The 20,643-nt window shown below is 42.7% G+C and overlaps 1 protein-coding gene across 1 annotated transcript in view; it reads right to left on the bottom strand.

Moving 5' to 3' along the window:
- The window catches only part of cdh13 (cadherin 13, H-cadherin (heart)), a 768,401-nt gene that overhangs the window by 494,781 nt on the left and 252,977 nt on the right, over nucleotides 1-20,643 (bottom strand). The window contains exon 4 of the mRNA XM_067998100.1: nucleotides 20,014-20,130. Within this exon, the coding sequence (XP_067854201.1) occupies nucleotides 20,014-20,130 (117 nt within the window). The remainder of the gene's footprint in view (nucleotides 1-20,013; nucleotides 20,131-20,643) is intronic.

The following is a 20,643-nucleotide window of genomic DNA, read 5'->3' as shown; positions in this document are numbered from 1 at the left end:
GGTCAGAAAAGTAAAATTCTATGGGATCCAAGGGAAGGTGGCAAATTGGATCCAAAATTGGCTCAGTGGCAGGAAGCAAATGGTAATGATCAATGGGTGTTTTTGTGACTGGAAGGCTGTTTCCATTGGGGTTCCATAGGGCTCAGTACTAGGTCCCTTGCTTTTTGTGGTATATATCAATGATTTGGACTTAAATGTAGGGGCGTGATTAAGAAGTTTGGAGATGATACAAAAATTGGCGGAGTGGTTGATAGTGAGGAGGAAAGCTGTAGTCTGCAGGAAGGTGCCAATGGACTGGTCAGGTGGGCAGAAAAGTGGCAAATTGAATTCAATCCGGAGAAGTGTGAGGTAATGCATTTGGGGAGGGCAAACAAGGCAAGGGAATACACAATAAATGGTAGGATACTGAGAGGTGTAAAAGAACAGAGAGACCTTGGAGTGCATGTCCACAGATCCCTGAAGGTAGCAGGAGAGGTAGATAAGGTGGTTAAGAAAGCATACGGAATACTTTCCATTATTAGCCGAGGCATAGAATATAAGAACAGGGAAGTTATGCTAGAACTGTATAAAATACTAGTTAGGCCACAGCTAGAGTACTACTTACAGTTCTGGTCACCACATTACAGGAAAGATATGATTGTACTAGAGAGGGTATAATGGAGATTTATGAGGTTGTTGCCAGGATTGAAGAATCTTAGCTATGAAGAAAAGTTGGATAGGCTGTGGTTATTTTCTTTAGAACAGAGGAGGCTGAGGGAGATTTAATTGTGGTGTATAAAATTATGAGGGGCATAAAATTATGAGGGCCTAGATAGAGTGGATAGGAAGGACCTTTTTCCCTTGGCAAAGAAGACAATAACCAGGGGGCATAGATTTAAAGTGATTGGTAGGATTAGAGGGGAGTTGAGGAGAAATTTTTTCACCCAGAGGGTGATGGGGGTCTGGAACTCACTGCCTGAAAGGGTGGTAGAGGCAGAAACATTCATTGCATTTAAAAGGTACTTGGATGTGCACTCGAGGTGCCGTAACCTACAATGCTACGGACCAAGAGCTGGAAAGTGGGATTAGGCTGGATAGCTCTTTTTCGGCTGGCACAGACACGATGGGCTGAATGGCCTCCTTCTGTGCCATAAATTTCTATGATTCTATGACATGTTAACCAAAATGTTTACAGTGTGGAATAGCAACTTTCCAATACTGAAGTACAAACACATGAATCACTTAATGGATCACATGCCTCCCATAAAGAATTACACATTTAACAGAGCACAAGAAAAAAACTTTGAACATATGAAGAATATTTATAACAATCACATCAAATAATTTTATATCACGTGGAATAATTACACTATAGCATGGAAAAGTAGAACTCAATGTTATAATTAATTCAAATTATCTTATATCGATCTTGAATTCCATAGAATTTCCAATTCCTACACTCCACAACATTTGGTAATGGAAGTAAGTAACTATGTTTATTCTCAGTGTGTTAGTGTAACACACATACAGTAAATTATCCACCAGAGCACATCATTTATTTCACTATGTAACAATAGAGTTTTAAAAAGTAACAAAGCATTTGCTTCATTTGAAATCTGCTGAGGGAATTGAGTACATAATTGGTTAAGTAGCGGATGGCAGATTTTACTATTGCGTGTCCCTGACCTTTTAACAAAAATAACACTAATTTATTAAACCTGTTCTTTTTCAAGCTGTGTTAACTCTATTTGTCTCTCCAAATTTCTGCATAATTTTTCATTAAAAAACTTGAGGGTGACTTTCCTTCATGTGAAGCAATACAAAGCTTAAATGGTGATTTTAGATTTTAAAAATATTTTTTCATAACGAGTACTCAGAAATTCATAGGAAATTGACTGCTAGATTTTGGTATAGTGAATGGCCTGGTATGGTACTACTCCCCTCAATGTGGGTCCCTGACTCAGTCAGGAAGATTAACAACAGTACTTATCAGAGGAGAGGTGCATTGAACCACAAAGAAGAGGGTAAATACAAAGAACAAGTCTATTATGGCTGCACTAAAACCACTCTTCCCCTTCCCCAGATGACTACAAAGGAGAATTGGCAGAGGCTTAGGAACAGATTACATGGCTGCTTAACCTTATGGTCAAGCAATGGTGCATGATGTTGGTCTCTGTACCTTGTGATATTAGCACTGGAGACTAGAGCATGTTCCTATTTCAGGTACTCAGCATAGCTGTCAAGCACTCACAGGTTAGGTACAGAGCCAGGATCAGAGCCATCTGGTTTTCCACTGGGCAGACAACAAAACTCCATCATCATACTAATTAACAACTCAATCAACCAATTGAAAAGTGCTGCCTCTTGCCTCAGGAAGAGGCCAGGAAGCAAACTTTCACTTTGTCATACAAAAGGTTTGTTTTAGGAAGCCACATTTTGTTCATAAAGCAATCACGTACTGCAAAAAGGATTGTTCGTGTTTCACATGATATTGTGAATCATCCTAAGCTGTACACTAATGCAAGCCCTTCCCCTTACTTAGCATTGGACTAAGCAAAAAGCGGTAGCCTTAAATCATCTTCTGAGTAAAGCTCCAACTGCCCTGCCCCAGAAATAAGCCTTAGGCCCAGTCTCCAAACAACAGTCTCTAATACACCAACATGAAATTTCCCTTACTAGTATCCCCGTGACTTCCAGGAATAAGATTGCAATTATTGCCAAAATTGGACCAGTTTTATGCTGTGAGCCCAGACCCACTTGGAATTGGGTTAAGGCTTCCTCAAATTCATCTCACATAGACCCCTTACACCTAGCAGACTGTGGGGACGTTCAACCCATTAGTCTTTAGTGGATTCAGACCGAACGTCCAGAGGTGAAAGGACACGGTGCCAATTCACTGTGCCATTCAATGCCTTAGTTCCGTACTTTATTTTTCTTTTCTACTTATAGCAATAAGAAGTTATTTTCAGATATGTGTGCAGTTAATCAAATAACAAGTGAAATATTGGGGGATATTTTCACTGGCTCAGCCAAGTGGAAACAGGGTAGTAGCACCCCAATAACTGCAAGGGGAAAATTTACTGCCCTGTTCCATCTCCCGGTCCAGCCGATGCCATCCTGAAGTAAAGCTCCAACTACCCTGCCCCAGCAATAAGCCTTAGGCCCAGTCTCCAAACAACAGTCTCTAAATAACCTGCTCACCGATGCTCAGTTTGGGTTCCGCCAGGACCACTCAGCTCCAGACCTCATTACAGCCTTGGTCCAAACATGGACAAAAGAGCTAAATTCCAGAGGTGAGGTGAGAGTGACTGCCCTTGACATCAAGGCAGCATTTGACTGAGTGTGGCACCAAGGAGCCCTAGTAAAATTGAAGTCAATGGGAATCAGGGGGAAAACTCTCCAGTGGCTGGAGTCATACCTAGCACAAAGGAAGATGGTAGCGGTTGTTGGAGGCCAATCATCTCAGCCCCAGGGCATTGCTGCAGGAGTTCCTCAGGGCAGTGTCCTAGGCCCAACCATCTTCAGCTGCTTCATCAATGAAGTTCCCTCCATCATAAGGTCAGAAATGGGGTTGTTTGCTGATGATTGCACAGTGTTCAGTTCCACTCGCAACCCTTCAAATAATGAAGTAGTCCGAGCCCGCATGCAGCAAGATCTGGACAACATCCAGGCTTGGGCTCATAAGTGGCAAGTAACATTCACGCCAGACAAGTGCCAGGCAATGACCATCTCCAACAAGAGAGAGTCTAACCACCTCCCCTTGACATTCAACGGCATTACCATCGCCGAATTCCCTCCCATCAACATCTCAACATCCTGGGGGGTCACCATTGACCAGAAACTTAACTGGACCAGCCATATAAATACTGTGGCTACAAAAGCAGGTCAGAGGCTGGGTATTCTGTGGTGAGTGACTCACCTCCTGACTCCCCAAAGCCTTTCCACCATCTACAAGGCACAAGTCAGGAGTGTGATGGAATACTCTCCACTTGCCTGGATGAGTTCAGCTCCAACAACACTCAAGGAGCTCGACACCATCCAGGACAAAGCAGCCCACTTGATTGGCACCCCATCCACCACCCTAAACATTCACTCCCTTCACCACCAGCGCACTGTGGCTGCAGTGTGTACCATCCACAGGATGCATTGCAGCAACTGGCCAAGGCTTCTTCGACAGCACCTCCCAAACCTGCGATTTCTACCACCTAGAAGGACAAGAGCAGCAGGTACATGGGAACAACACCACCTGCACGTTCCCCTCCAAGCCACACACCATCCCGACTTGGAAATATATCGCCGTTTCTTCATCGTCGCTGGGTCAAAATGCTGGAACTCCCTTCGTAACAGCACTGTGGGAGAACCTTCACCACACGGACTACAGTGGTTCAAGAAGGCGGCTCACCACCACCTTCTCAAAGTCAATTAGGGATGGGCAATAAATGCTGGCCTTGCCAGCGTCGGCCACATCCCATGAACGAATAAAAAATAATACACCAATGTGACATTTCCCGTATTAGTATCCCCATGACTTCCAGGAATAAGATTGCAATTATTGCCGAAATTGGACCAGTTTTATGCTGTGAGCCCAAACCCTACCACTGGATGGACAAAGTGCCCATATATTTGAGGTGATAGATCTTTTCACATATGCAAATCATGTTCCTATGATGTACATAGGACTCCGATTGCCTTCGGCAGACAACAGGGCAGAGTGCACACCATGCGTGCTTTGCCCAGTTTCACTTGTCAGTTCAGCCGAGGATCCAAACGAGTAAATTTAAAATTATTTTGGTGGGACCAGCATAATGTGCGGCGTTGCTACCCTGGGTCTCCCCCATGATAATCCCCCTCCCCCCCCGGACCTTCCTTGCTGCCAACCGGTCAGCCTATGGGATGCCCGATATTGAGCCGGTTTGGCACCTGCAGTCCGACAGTGGCACTGTAATGTTGACATGTTCTCCGCTTCAATCATTAACTCTGCTGGTGCATTCCATGGCCTCACAACCCCCTGTGTAAAAACATTTCTCCTGCACTCTGTCCTAAATCTCCTACATTTAACGTTACTTCTATGTCCCCCTGTTCGAGACCTCTCAATCACTGGAAACAATCTTGTTCTATTTACTTTGTCTCACCTCTTTATCATTTTAAACACCTCTATCAAATCACCCCTTAATTTCTCCCTGCTCTAATGAAAACAACCTCAGTTTTTCAAGTCTTTCTTCCTTCCTCATAACAGACAGCATTCTCGTGAATCTGTGCTATACCCTCTCTATTACCTCAACACCCTTTGTATATGTGGAGCTGAACCCGCCACACAGTGCTTATTAAGGCATTACATAGATTCTTGCATTTTAAAAACATCAAACTCAACAAAATGTCTGAATGTATAAAGTCTTTAAGGAATTATATAGCAATGATCTAATGAGTCAGGCAATTAGAGAGAAATCTGTTCTTGATGGGTAATTTGTTCATTATTGTATATACCAGCAGGTGTTGGGAGGAGTTCTGTCCTCCTTTGTTCCAGAGTCTCATGCCATTCCACACTCAGCCAGCCTGGCTGTTACTATGGTTGCTAAAGAGATGTGGAAAGGACACTGTACAAACCCACTATGATGTGTTTTTCGAGGGAAGTGCTTCTCTTTAATGTTACGCAATCTACTCTGCACAGATGGAAAGTTTCTCCCTGCCAATTGTAAAGGTCCAAAGCAAAATGAGTATGGTACAGAACTCAGAACTACTAGCAGTAGACATGGCTCACAGTACAAAATTGACTACAATTTGGTATGAATTAACAATCCCACTCTGAGATGGCACAAGGATTGTTATTTCCAGAAATAGAAAATATCACACAGTGTAATAGGGAGTGCTCTTTTGATGCTGGCTGGCATCACGGCATATTAGCAGGAAGTATGACCTCAGCCTGGTGAAAGGCCTGCTGGGAGATGAAATGGTATAAAAAGCTATTAACTTAATGAATGTTCTTTCTCTCGGTCTATTTCAGCGCTCTTTATTCTGCTTTTCTAGCTATGGTTCCATCACTTAGGGTAATAATTGAATGCAACAAAGCCAGAAGTAAGGCTTCAGCCCTTTGGTTTGTCCCAGGGTCATTCAATTATATCTTTCTAAGGACTTGTGTAATACTGTGCAATGAGTAAATTGCCTGCAGATCAGATGTGGTATATATCTGTGAGTTACCTGATAGGGCATCTACTCATATTAATTATCTGCTCTGCTTTCTCCCTTTCTCTATCTTGCTTTTCATTTGACCTAATGGAATGGCTTTGTTGAATATAAAGCCCAGCATGTAAAAGACGACTATTTGGGTATGATTTTGACATGGTGGCGGGAAGTCAGTGGGCGGGTGAGTAGTCACGTGGGAAACCCGGAAAAATTTTCTGCGCGTTGGCTCGAGCGATCGCGACTAAATTGAAGGCCCTTAATTTTACTTCCGGGTTTCACGTCTCCAAGCTGCACAGCGGGCGTACAGCGCACCCAAATGACATGCTGTGAACTGGAGTATTTAAAGGGCCATTGCAACAATGGATTTTGAAGGAGAAAGGAGGAAAATTCAAAAATGCAGCATCATAGGCCAAAGGCAGCATCCTATTTTAGCGACTCCTCCCTTGATTTGCTACTGGCTAGTGTCAGAAGCAGGAGGGAAGTGCTATATCGGCTGACCGGAGGAAGTGCCCTACATCTGCCACCAAGGTGGCATGGCTGGTGGTGGCAAAGGAGATCAGCAGCAGGAGCACGGGTGCAATGCAGGAAGCGCTTTAATGACCTAACCAGGTTAGGAAAGGTGAGTACAGTTACTGATTCACCTACATCCTGTGGTGTACAATACTCCCCCCACCCCCCACTCTGTCTTGTGAAGCCTACTCCATCACATCACTCCTCACACCAACTTAAGTCTCATCATCAACTTACCTTCACTTTCTGTGTACTTCGTCACCACCCCATTTGTGAACCCACCACTCCCATTCACCCCAATCCTGATGCAATGTGATGAATCTGTCTGGTAGTCACCCTCTGATGCTTCTGCTTCATTGTCAGCCTCACCCAAAGCAATGCATCTATCGAGTGAACACGTTACCTTCTCTCACTCACACGTCTGTTCTTTCTCCCCTTTTAGGAGCAAAGAGCACAAAATGCACGGGAATGTAAGAGAACTGGAGGGGGCCCACCACAAATTATACCACTGACAACGGCGGAGGAGGCAGCATTGGATATCAGCCACACAGTTACGTGCCTGACCATCAGAGATGGCAAGACTGGCAACCCGCAGACAGCTGGTGACAGAACTTTAACATCTTTCATTCACATGAATTGATGTGATCAATGATTGACCTGTTGCACACCTCAGTGTGCTCACTGGAAACTAACCTCTGCGATTATTTTTTAATATTGCTTTATGTTCTCTTCCAGGGCCTTCACGGATTGATAAGGAGGCAGGCTCCCTGGAAGAGGGCGATTCCTCAGAGGAGCTCAATTCCTCTGAGGGTGCACCGTCACATCGTATCCAGCCATGCACCAGCGCAGATAATCGCATTTCAGTTTGTCCTGTTAGACAGATAGTTGGGTTGTCACCTGGTGATTCAACACTCACAAGTGTGCATGAGCAGACACTGGTGGCAGGGGCAGCATCGGGCGGGGGGGTGGGTGCGCACTCCTCTGCAAACTCTGCTCAGCTGGACCCAGATGATGAACCCTGGGGGACATCGTTGAGAATGAGAATGATCAAGGTACAGCCCCAACTTTGCGATGTAATGCAAAAGGTGTCACACACACTCTCCACAATAGCGGAGAGAATGGATGAGTCCAACTCCATCGCTAGTGGATTGATGGCGCAAGTAAGTAGGGGAATGTCTTCCATAGAGAGAGTGGCAGCCTCCATTGAGCTTTAAGCACGGCTCTAAAATGAGTCCATGCCGGCCATGACAACGGCCGTGTGGACTCTGGATGCCAACATCTCTGCCGCCTTAAACAATCAGACAGAAACTTCATCTGTGGTCTTAGAAAGCACCATAATCTCCTCACCAGGCTGCTGTCCAGCGGAGTGGTGGGAGTGATATTGCGCCAGCCCAGGAGAGGGATGATGACGAAAGGGGCATGGAAGTGGGGACTCCACTCAAAGCATTCCTACGTCTCACCCATTGCCCCTTCCTCAACCAGTACCTGCAATGCTGCCTCCTCTCCCGATGTCTGAGTCTGCCCATGCACAGGTGTAGGTGGAGCAGACTTTGGCGGGGCCCTCACGTGCTCTAAAACCCAGAGTCGTAGGCCGAAAGCATCTTATCAGTTAGGGCATGAATCTGAGCAGCCTGCCACTATCTCTGCTGAAGCCACAGGGATGCACCAGGTAGAAGTGTCAGGAAGAGGAAGGCTAAGGTTTTGTAATCACGAAGGGTATGCACAAGGGTGTCTGATGGAATGTCATGTTTTTCATTTATATTTCTTTTTTGTTAAATGCACATTAAATGTTATAATTGTCACCACCACTGCCACGTCTTGCCCATTCTCGAGTCCCTTTTGTGAAAGCGCCCTTTCATGTGCTTCATCATGAATGCCAATATAATGTGCATGTCTATTAGCTATAACTGATCTCCCATAATTCAATTATAAATTAATAGACACGCTGCTATAACATAAGAACAGAAGAAATAGGAGCAGGAGTAGGCCATATGGCCCCTCGAGCCTGCTCCACCATTCAATAAGATCATGGCTGATCTTCTACCTTGACTCAGTTTTCCCATCCTATCCCCATATCTCGATTCCCTTAGTGTCCAAAAATCTATCGATCTTAGTCTTGAATATACTCAACAACTGAGCATTCGCAGCCTCCAGAGACAGAGAATTCCAAAGATTCACAACCCTCTGAGTGAAGAAATATTTCCTCATCTCGAGACTATGACCCCTAGTTCTAGATTCTTCCAGCCAGGGTAAACAGCCGCTCAGCATCTACTCTGTCAGGCCCTCTAAGAATTTTATACATTTCAATGAGTTCACCTCTCATTCTTCTAAACTCCAGAGAATATAAACCCATTCTACACAATCTCTTCTCAGAGGACAACCCTCTCATCCAGGAATCAATCTAGTGAACCTTCGTTGCACCCCCTCTAAGGCAAGTATGTCCTTCCTTAGGTAAGGAGACCAAAACTGTACACAGTACTCCAGGTGTGGTCTCACTAGAGCCCTATATAATGCAGCAAGACCCCCTTTACTCTTATACTCCAACCCCCTGGCAATAAAGACTAACATACCATTTGCCTTCCTAATTGCTTGCTGAACCTGCATGTTAACTTTTTATGATTCGTGTACAAGGACACCCAAATCCCTCTGACTACCAACATTTCTTAGTCTCTAACCTTTTAAAAAATATTCTGCTTTTCTATTCTTCCTATCAATGTGGATAATTTCACATTCCCCCACATTATACTCCATCTGCCACCTTCTCACCCATTTGTTTAACCTGCCTAATCAGATGATGATTTTCTAAGTGCCCTGCTATTACATCCTTAATAATAGATTCTAGCAATTTCCTTACTACCGATGTCAAGCTAACTGGCCTATAGTTCCCTGTTTTCTCTGTCCCTCTTTTCTTGAACAGTGGGGTTACATTTGTTATCTTCCAATCCACGGGGACTGTTCTAGAATCTAGGGAATTCAGGAAGATAAAACCAATGTATCAACTATCTCTGCAGCCACCTTTTTAAAACCTTAGAATGTAGGCCATCAGGTCCAGGGGTTTTGCAGGTTTTTAGTCCCATTCATTCCTCCAGTACTTTTTCTTTACTAATCTTAATTACTTTAAGTTCCACACTCTATTTCCGGTAAGTTTTTCGTGTCTTCTACTGTGAAAACAGATACAAAATACAAAATATTTGTTTAACGTCGCTGCAATTTCCTTATTCCCCATTATAATTTCTCCTGTCTCTGCCTCTAAGGGACCCACGTTTAATTTCACTAATCTCTTCCTTTTTATATAATTGTAGAAGCTCTTACAATCTGTTGTTAGTTTACTCTCATTCAATTTTCTCCATCTTTATCAATTTCTTGGTCATCCTTTGCTGATTTCTAAAACCCTCCCAATCCTCAGGCTTACTACTCTTTTCGGCAACATTGTAAGCCTCTTCTTTTAATCTAATACTATCCTTAACTTTTCCAGTTAGCAATGGTTGGGATCACTTTTCCAGTGGAGTTTTTATTCCTCAAGGACCTGGACCTTTAAGTTTGCCTCTTTTTTAATGATAGTCTATTTTTCAATTTACTGTTGTGTCTTATGTTGTGGAGGCATTAGTCATTAAGATTCTTGAGGTTTTCAATAAATTTTAAACATCCCAGAGCAAATTTCAGGATCCATGCCATGATCGCAGCTCAGATCAGGAAAGATTTTACCCTCCGGTTGACAAGTCAGTGAGAGGGGTTATCAATTTAAAATGATCACCAAGTGAAGAGAGAGGTTAGGAGAAATTTCTTGATGCAAAGGATTGTTGGAGCATGAAATGCTTTAATATAGCGCCTTTAAAGTAGTAAAACGTCCCAAGGTGATTCATAGCAGCATTTTCAAACAAAATTTGACACCAAGCCACATAAGGAGATATTAGGACAGGTGACCAAAAACTTGGTCAAAGAGGTAGGTTTTAAGAAGCGTCTTAAAGGAGGAGAGAGAGGTAGGGACGTTTAGGGACGGAATTCCAAAGCTTAGGGCCTAGGCAGCTGAAGGCACAGCCGTAAATGGTGGAGCAATTCAAATTGGAGATGGGCAAGAGGCAAGAATTGGAGGAGTGCAGAGATCTCGGAGGGTTGTAGGGCTGGAGGAGATTGCAGAGATAGGGAAGGGAGAGGCCATGGAGGGATTTGAAAACAAGCATGAGAATTTTAAAATCGAGGCATTCACGGATTGGAAACCAACATAGGTCAGAGAGCACAGGGGTAATGGGTGAACGAGACTTGGTGTGAGTTAGGATACAAGCAGCAGAGTTTTGGATATGCTCAAGTTTATGGAGGGTGGAAGATGGGAGGTCGGCCAGGAGAGCTTTGGAATAGTCGAATCTAGAAGCAACAAAGGTATGGATGAGCTGAGGCAGGGACGGAGATGGGCGATGTTACGGAGGTTGAAGTGGGCGGTCTTGGTGATGGAGCGGATATGTGGCTGGAAGCTCACCTCAAGGTCAAATAGAACGCCAAGGTTGAGAACGGTCTGGTTCAGCCTCAAGACAGTGGCCAGGGAGAGGGATGGAGTCAGTGGCTAGAGAACGGAGTTTGTGGGGAGGACCAAAGACAATGACTTCGGTCTTTCCAATATTTAGTTGGAGTAAATTTCTGCTCATTCGGTACTGGATGTCGGACAAGCAGTGTGACAAATCCGAGGCAGTGGAGGGGTCGAGAGAGAGAAAGTGGCAGACTTGATAAATTAGTACTTTGTATCCATTGTCACATTGGAGAAAGAGGTCAAAGTACTAGCAGTATAAGGGAATCTAAAAATATGTCAAGGGGAGGAACTTAGTGGATTTAATATAAATATAAAAATTGGTAATGGAGAAAATAATGGGACTTATGGTAAACAAATCTCCAGGATTATCTTTACCCCGGGGCATCAAAAGAAATAGGTGAGGAAATTTCAGATGCATTGGTCATAATTTTCCAAAGCTCTCTAGATTCAGCAATTGTGCCTATGGATTGGAAAATTGCAAATGTCACTCCATTATTTAGGAAGGGAGAGAGAGAGAAACCAGGTAACTATAGACCAGTTAGTTTAACATTAATCGTGGGGTAGTTACTGGAATCAATCATCAGAGACAGAGTGACTGAGCACTTGGACCCTCAACTATTTAGCCCTTAACCCTCAACTACATTGAGTTGAGGATTAAGGGCTGAATGGCCTCCTTCTGTGCTGTAAACTTCTATGTTTCTATCCTGTTCTCTGGAATTTGCAAAACACGGAAACCGAAACAGAGAGAATCCAGTGGTGTGCGGGACCTGTAAATGGAAGAGGTGCTGTTCAGTTCTTCAGTTTGGAAAACGTTATGCTGATGTCAGGGTTGTGGTCTGTAACTGGTGAAACACTACAGAATTCAACATCAATTTCTTAGACACAAAATTCAGTATGCAAGTCTTGCATCAAATTATTTTAGCATACTCTATACAAGTACACAGCTTGTATGCTTAAGAAGCTGAATTTTGCAGGCACTGAACACAGAGGTTACTGGGTTGCAATATAGATAACAGCTTTTTAATGGTTAACAGTTGTATACACTTACATAATAAATTTTAATGTTTTTAATTGAATTTGATGTCATGTTGAATTGTGTCAAAATAAGTGAAAGGCTCTTAATGTGTATGGTGCTAGAGTCTAGATTATTCCTGGGTAATGAGTTGGTGATTTGAGGCCTGTGAGTTTGATAGTTTGATGCTAGTAATCATTTGGTTAAGCCTCTAGAGTTGTGATCTGTGAATATACTGAAGGAACATTGTGCTCTTCAAATCATGGACAATCATCGTTTTACAACAAGTATGGCTATTTGCTGGAATTTCAGATTAAATAATCTTTTCATGCAGAGGCCATAAATTCAGCGCACTTCAGATTGTCCACTGAAATTCAGTCTCGGTACCCATCCCCATAAAGCCTAAAAATATGGGTCAGGAGTACTAGTACAGCAAGTTTCCCCAGAGTGTCAGAGAGCATAACATAGCTCTCAACTAATCTACCATCTAATTGACAGGGAGCTCAGGTACATTTCCCCCCACTAAAGCAGCAGAGATTCAGGCAAATGTGTATCACAGAAATAGGATTCACTCTGCACCAAAAAGACAAATACTGCAGATGCTGGAAATCTGAAATGAAAACAGAAAACACTGGAAACACTGGAAACAGAAAACACTGAAAAAGTGGCAAGCCTGAGGATTGGGAGCAGTTTAGAATTCAGCAAACAAGAACAAAGAGATTGATTAAGAGGGGGGAAATAGAGTATGAGAGTAAACTAGCAGGGAACATAAAAACTGACTGTAAAAGCTTCTATAAATATGTCAAGAGAAAATGATTAGTGAAGACAATTGTAGGTCCCTTACAGTCAGAAATGGGGGAAATTATAATGGGGAACAAAGAAATGGCAGAACAAGTAAACACATACTTTGGTTCTATCTTCACAAAGGAGGATCCAAATAACCTCCCGGAAATGTTAGGGAACCAAGGGTCTAGTAAGAGGGAGGAACTGAAGGAAATCAGTATTAGTAAAAAAATAGTGCTAGGGAAATTAATGGGGCTAAAGGCTGACAAATCCCCAGGGCCTGATAATCTACCTCCCAGAGTACTAAAGGAAGTGGCCCTGGAAATAGTGGACGCATTGATGGTCATCTTGCAAAATTCTATAGACTCTGGAAGGGTTCCTACAGATTGGAGGGTGGCACTATTTAAAAAAAGGAGGGAGAGGAAAAACAGGGAAATACAGACCAGTTAGCCTAACATCAGTAGTGGGGAAAATGCTAGAGTCTATTATCAAAGATGTGATAACAGAACACTTGGAAGGCATTAACGGGATTGGACAAAGTCAGCATGGGTTTATGAAAGGGAAATCATGCTTAACAAATCTACTGGAGTTTTTTGAGGAGGTCACTAGTAGAATAGATAGGGGAGAACCAATGGATGTGGTGTATTTGGATTTTCAGAAGGCTTTTGATAAGGTCCCACACAAGAGGTTAGTGTGCAAAATTAAAGCACATGAGATTGGGGGGAATATACTGGCATGGATTGAGAATTGGTTGACAGACAGGAAACAGAGAGTAGGAATAAACAGGTCTTTTTCTGTGTGGCAGGCAGTGACTAGTGGGGTACCGCAGGGATCAGTGCTTGGGCCCCAGCTATTCACAATATATATCAATGATTTGGATGAGGGAACGGAATGTAACATTTCCAAGTTTGCAGACGACACAAAGCTGGGGTGGAATGTGAGCTGTGAGGAGGATGCAAAGAGGCTCCAATGTGATTTAGACAAGTTGGGTGAGTGGGCAAGAACATGGCAGATGCAATATAACATGGATATATGTGAGGTTGTCCACTTTGGTTGTAAAAACAGAAAGGCAGATTATCTGAATGCTGATAGATTGGGAAAAGGGGAGGTGCAACGAATGCTGATAGATTGGGAAAAGGGGAGGTGCAACGAGACCTGGGTGCTGAAAGTCGCTGAAAGCGAGCATTCAGGTGCAGCAAGCGGTTAGGAAGGCGAATGGTATGTTGGCGTTCATTGCAAGAGGATGAGAGTACAGGAACAGGGATGTCTTACTGAAGTTGTACAGGGCCTTGGTGAAACCACATCTGGAGCATTGTGTGCTGTTTTGGTCTCCTTATCTGAGGAAGGATGTCCTTGCCATGGAGGGAGTGCAATGAAGGTTTACCAGCCTGATTCCTGGGATGGCAGGACTGACGTATGAGGAGAGATTGGTTCAACTAGGCCTATATTCACTCGAGTTTAGAAGAATGAGAGGTGATCTCATCAAAACATATAAAATTCTAACAGGGCTAGACAGACTAAATGCAGGGAGGATGTTCCCGATGGCTGGGGAATCCAGAGCCAGGGGTCACTGTCTCAGGATACGGGGTATGCCATTTAGAACCAAGATGAGGAGAAATTTCTTCACGCAGAGGGTGGTGAACCTGTGGAATTCTCTACCACAGAAGGAGGCCAAGTCATTAGATGTATTCAAGAAGGAGATAGATATATTTCTTAATGCTAAAGGGATCAAGGGATATGGGGAAAAAGCGGGAACAGGGTACTGAGTTAGACGATCAGCCATGATCGTTTTGAATGGCGGAGCAGGCCCGAAGAGCCGAATGGCCTACTCTTGCTCCTATTTTCTATGTTTCTATGTACTCTTCACTTGTAGTTAAACTTTCCATTTTTGAGATGCGAGATTCCGCTCTTGCTTGCAAACATCATCAATAGTAGAAGTGCAAGTCCATCCCAATCCTGGAAGGGATGCTTCTGTAAATTTTTTTAAAATGTGATCACCCAATTCAAGATTTTCTATGAATACAGTACTTCTGGAACGCTCTAAAAACCAATTATGCAAAGAGTTGATTGGAGATCCACTCCCAATGTCATCTATTGGATTTTATCCTCCTCAGCTCCAATTGTTACCATAATTGTGCTGTTTCCCATCTTCTACAATGGTATAATATGCAGGGTTTAGAACCTCTGCGGACCAGGCCAGTATATATTGAGAATCTAATGTCATTGTTGCAAGAGAAAAAATGCAATGCATGCATTAAGCTGGCAATTTAATAACACCCGCTGGCACTTGAACTGAATAAGGGAAGTATAAATACTGAGAGCGCGTTCATTCCGTCATTATGAACCTAAGGCAGTGCAATCTCATTGTGCAAATAAGACTCTAAACATCAATTCCAAGACAAAGCAGGTAAAGAACGATAGGTTCAGCACCACTATCACTGGAGGTCTTTTGTAGTATCACTGAGTAGTGGGATCATTTTTCACTTTTCAGCCTAACCAGAATAAACAGTAAGTAAACATAAAGCAAACCGTAGCATCAACTCGCAGCACAAATTCAGCTCACAGCTCAAGCACCAAATAGCAGGCAAATTATTTTTGTTGTGTTTCGCTGATCTTAAATGCAGTATGATTTGCAGAACAATAAAGCAAATTCCATCTTGTAAAGTTAATATTGCAATTCTCAAAGTGCAGCATTTTTTGATCTCCATGATTGCCACCTCATATGATTCGTTTTAGAATGTTTTTTACCCAAGAAACCTTAAAAAAAGGCCTAAAAATGTCACTATGGCTTTTATAGTGATGGATTTGTAAACTGCAGCACTGATCGTTCCCAACTTCTGATGGAATAATACATTGGTCTGATTAAACAGAAGTTATTATTTGAGATGGATTGTAAAGAGGGCACAGATTTTCAATGGAAATGAAAATTGAGCAGTTTTTATACTGGGCAGCCGATCTGCAGCACCAGTTTTACGTGTGGGCAACAAGTTGAAAATCTACCTGATTATTATGGCATTAATCTACTTTTGCAACTATTGCAGTCAAAGAATTTAAAATAACAGTTCCCTTTCACTCAGTTGGTAAGAGGACAGCCCAGTGTGGGACTGAACATTAGGGCCTTTTGCTCCATATAGTTAGGCTTCAATTTGTGCAGACTTAGCTGATCACAGGCAGGCAATGGTAGAGATTTTACAATTGACCTCTGCCTCCTTGGGCTAGGAAAGGGAAAAAAATAGGCAGGGTGGTTTCTGCTCCTGATCACTGTCCAATGAGTCCTGCTGGAATGTGCACTTGAGTGGACAGCGGGGTTAGGAGGGGAGATTTCCTCTCTGTGTGTTATGTGCAACAAGATCAGAAGCCCATTCATTAGAAATGGGTTTACAATTTTGTTACACAGAGCTCACAGAGGAACTTTTCCCCTTCCACAAGGACAGGAAAGGCCTCAGCAATGATGCCCCCTCAATTGAATCAGCCTGCTGACTATCTAGAGCTTACACTTGAAGAATGGCCACTTGGGTAAGGTACCGGAGGACAGCCAGTGCCCATGGAGCCATACCCCAATATGGGACACCATTTTCACGAAAAAAGGAGAGAATTTGAGATGGATAAAAAGACTTTGACACAAAAATACGTCAATAAATTGTGACATTTGAACTTTGCAACGCAGTATACAAGGAATTGGCATATTTACCAACATTCTCTTGTACATCATCCCTCTCCCTTCCCCCCACCATTGGAGGGTACGTGCTCAGCCACCAAGGCTCCATTCCCTCACTAAACCCCTCTGCTTTTCCACCTCCCTCTGTGAGGTCATCCACTTTGGATCTTAGAAAGACAAATCGGAAACATTTTTCAATGGTAAGAGACTATTAGCTTTGGCAGAGTAAAGGGATTTAGGTCCATGTACACAAATCACTAAAAGCTAGTGCACTGGTACAGAAGGTAATCAAAAAGGCTAATGGAATGTTGGCCTTTATCTCAAAGGGATTGGAATTCAAAGAAGTGAAGCTTCAGTTGTACAGAGCCTTGCTCTGGAGTACTGCATTCGGTTTTGGGGGTAAAGCCCAGATTCACCAGAATGATGCCAGGGGTACAGGGTTAAATTACGAGGATAGGTTACATAAATTTGGCTTGTATTCCCTTGAGTTTAGAAGGTTGAGGGCTGATCAAAATGATAAAGGGATTTGATAGGGTAGATACAGAGAAACTATTTCCTCTGGTGAGGGAATCCAGAATAAGAGGGCAGAATCTTAAAATTAGAGCTAGGCCATTTAGAAATGAAATCAGGAAGCAATTCTTCACACAAAGGGTAGTGGAAATCTAGAACTCTCCTCCCCCAAGGAGTTGTGGATGCTGGGTCAATTGAAATTTTCAAGACTGAGATTGATAGATTTTTATTAGGGTAAGGGCATTATGGATCAAAGGCATGTAAATGGAGTTGAGGTACAGACCAACCATGATCTAATTGAATGGCAGAAAAGGCGTGAGTGAATGAATGGCCTACTCCTGTTCCTGTGTTCCTATATTAAACTCTCGTTAAAACCCATCTCTTTAGCTAAATTTTTATTTACCCTTCCTAATCTCTCCTCAATCTAATTTCAGCATCTATTTTTTCCCTTACATTTCTGTGAAGTGCTTTGGGACATTGTTCTGCATTAAAGGTGCAACCTAAATGCTAGTTGTTGTTGTTGTTGTTGTTGTTGTTGACTGGTTTGTAAATTGATCTTTTTCAGTAAGTACTGAAATACATTTGCAGCTTTGAGAATGCACTTACTTTTTTCTAAAATCACACACCATCCGCTCTGTAAATCGAATGCTGAATGAAGCAACTGCATAACTTCACTTCAGCAGCAGCATTTTCTGTGTAAACTCAGACTTTATTTATGCAAAACATGTACCAAAATCTAAAAGATTGGACGATAACCTAAGCAGCGAAAGGGAGAAACAGCATGATTAATACTACAGAGTAAACTGAATGCTTAATAATTTGGGGAGAGGAAATCTCAAGAGGACATGTTTATGATTTCACTAGAAATAGCGTGAAAAGGAAATTTTCCTCCCTGATCAAGCATCCCCCTGAATTTTTATGCCTAAATAAATGCAGTATGAATGGAAACAAACTTGTGGCCAATGCAAAAAGACGTGCAACCAGTGGGCCTAATTATATGACAGATCAGGGAAATTGGTGAAGCTAAATTGTGTTGATATTGGGGTAGATTTTACGAACATACATATGAATTAATCGCTGGAGTAGGCAATTCGGCCCCTCGAGCCTGCTCTGCCATTTGATAAGATCATGGCTGATCTGATTGTGACCTCAACCCTACTTTCCCGTCTACCGACTGTAACCTTTGACTCCCTTGTTAATCTGGAATCTATCTAACTCAACCTTAAAAATATTCAATGACCCTGCCTCCACCGCTCTCTGGGCAAGGGAGTTCCACAGACTCACAACCCTCAGAGAAAAAAATTCTCCTCATCTCCATCTTAAATGGGAGACCCCTTATTTTTAAACTGTGGCCCCTAGTTCTAGCCTCTCCCACAAGGGGAAAAATCCTCTCAGCATCTACCCCTTCTAGTTCCCTCAGGATCTTATATGTTTCAATAAGATCACCTCTCATTCTTTTAAACTCCAGTGTATACAGGCCTAACTTGTCCAACCTTTCCTCACAAGATAAACCCCTCATCCCAGGAATCAGTCAAGTGAACCTTCTCTGAACCACCTCCAAAGCAATTATGTCCTTTCTTAAATAAGGAAGCCAAAACTACACACAGTATTCTAGATGTGGTCTCACCAATGCCCTGTACAACTGTAGCAAAACATCTCTACTTTTATATTCAATTCCCCTTGCAATAAACGACAACATTCCATTTGCCTTTCTAATCACTTGCTGTATCTGCATACTAACTTTTTGTGATTCATGTGTTCGGACTTTCATTAGCCGGCAGTAAACTTGGCATTGTGGAAGGGGCGCCCGTTCTATACTCAATCTGATTTTCCTTTCTATTGACTTTGATGGAAAGGAAAATCAGGTGGGCTGTATAACGCGGGCAGATCCACCATGCTGAGTTTACCGCCCGGTGGTGAAAGTTAAAATTCACCCCTTTATATCAGATTGGTAGCCATCGAGTATGCTTTTTTTGGAATTAATATCTTGAAAATTATTAAAACTACCATCATATTAGATATACTTTTCATCAACATTACTTGAGTTTTCAGGAATGTACTTGTTTCTACAGAGGCAAAGCAATAGTCTAGATATTTGGTCCAAGATGCATTGTTAAAATTCCTTATGGGCATTGTAGCTTTAGGAGACATGGGGCGGGGAGAGGGGTAGAATTGGATCTTGCTTCGCCCATTTTTTGGACACAAAATAAGGTCCAAAACCACCATTTTTGTTGGTCATCGTACATGACCAAAACGCACAGTAAATGCATTGATCGCCAGATTGGTTAGGGCGACCCTTCGTCGTCCCGGGCGCCTGCCTGAAACGAGCGTTAGGCCCATTGCCTGTGCTAACTCTTGCTTCAGACCCCTTTGCTAAACTGAATAGCATCTGACCACTGCCCGCCACTGCTTACCACCCTCCCGTTCTCCTCCCCCCACCACCACCACCACCACACCACCCCCCCCCTCTTCACCGCCCAGAATTTAATGTGAGACCGGTGCTAGCATCCATGACAACCAACTTTCATCCTCGTCAGGCACTGCCTCTTAGGGTGCGACTAGCACTTTCAGCATGACGGTCACGTCACGATGATGCAAAAGGGCCAATTTCACGTGGTCCTCTTGCTCATTTGGCACGGTGGTCCTTGTTGCTGATGGATTCACACTCGAGTTTATGCGTGAACCAATTTCTACCCCATGAATTCAAACTAGTGGTATTATGCTAGTTGTATGGTCATGTTCAATGTATGGCATAAACCTAAATCTGTTTCTAAGATCTCACCAGGCTACCTGCTCACTCAATAGATGGATAATTATGAATACAAATCAGCAAAATAAACCAACTACCATAATTCTTACCCGTCCAATAACTTTTGGGAATGGTCCTCTTTGATTCTCAGGAAACGAAATGGGAGGAGCTATCAAAGATCTTTTACTTCTGTGGAGAATAGAGCCGTTTCCAATCCTCAGGGCCTCCTTCAGACAGAAAAGTCAAACATAAAATGATTTCTAATATGCATATATGTATCAAAGATTGTAAACACATCCTCTTTTCTCTAAAACTATATGATCAGAGCTACGAACAGGTACTTATTACAGTACAATGGTACAGTATGGCCATTTTAATTATGAGTACACAACAGTAAACTTTTCACATCAAACAATAAGGAACTTCTAAAAAAAGTGGAGATGAGACAGCCTGTGTTATAGAACACAACACATTAAATTAAATTATGTTCTAACATTTTGCTAATACAGGTGACTACCACATTTTAACAGCTAGGCCTGTACATAGTGTCTGTGAATAACAGGATATGCTGCCATATGGGTTATTTAATGAATGTAAAAGACTCATAATTCAACAGTGACAGAGTGTTAAGTTAATTAGGCCTTTCATTTCAGTGAATGAGTTTCTAATACACAAGTAACTCAGGCTTTTGATGCTGGCAAAATGAAGCAATCCCTTAACACATTGTTGCATCCCTGAGA

Source organism: Heptranchias perlo, chromosome 16 (assembly GCF_035084215.1).
Source record: "Heptranchias perlo isolate sHepPer1 chromosome 16, sHepPer1.hap1, whole genome shotgun sequence".
Taxonomy (NCBI): Eukaryota; Metazoa; Chordata; class Chondrichthyes; order Hexanchiformes; family Hexanchidae; genus Heptranchias; species Heptranchias perlo.
This window is presented reverse-complemented; position numbering and strand designations above follow the sequence as displayed.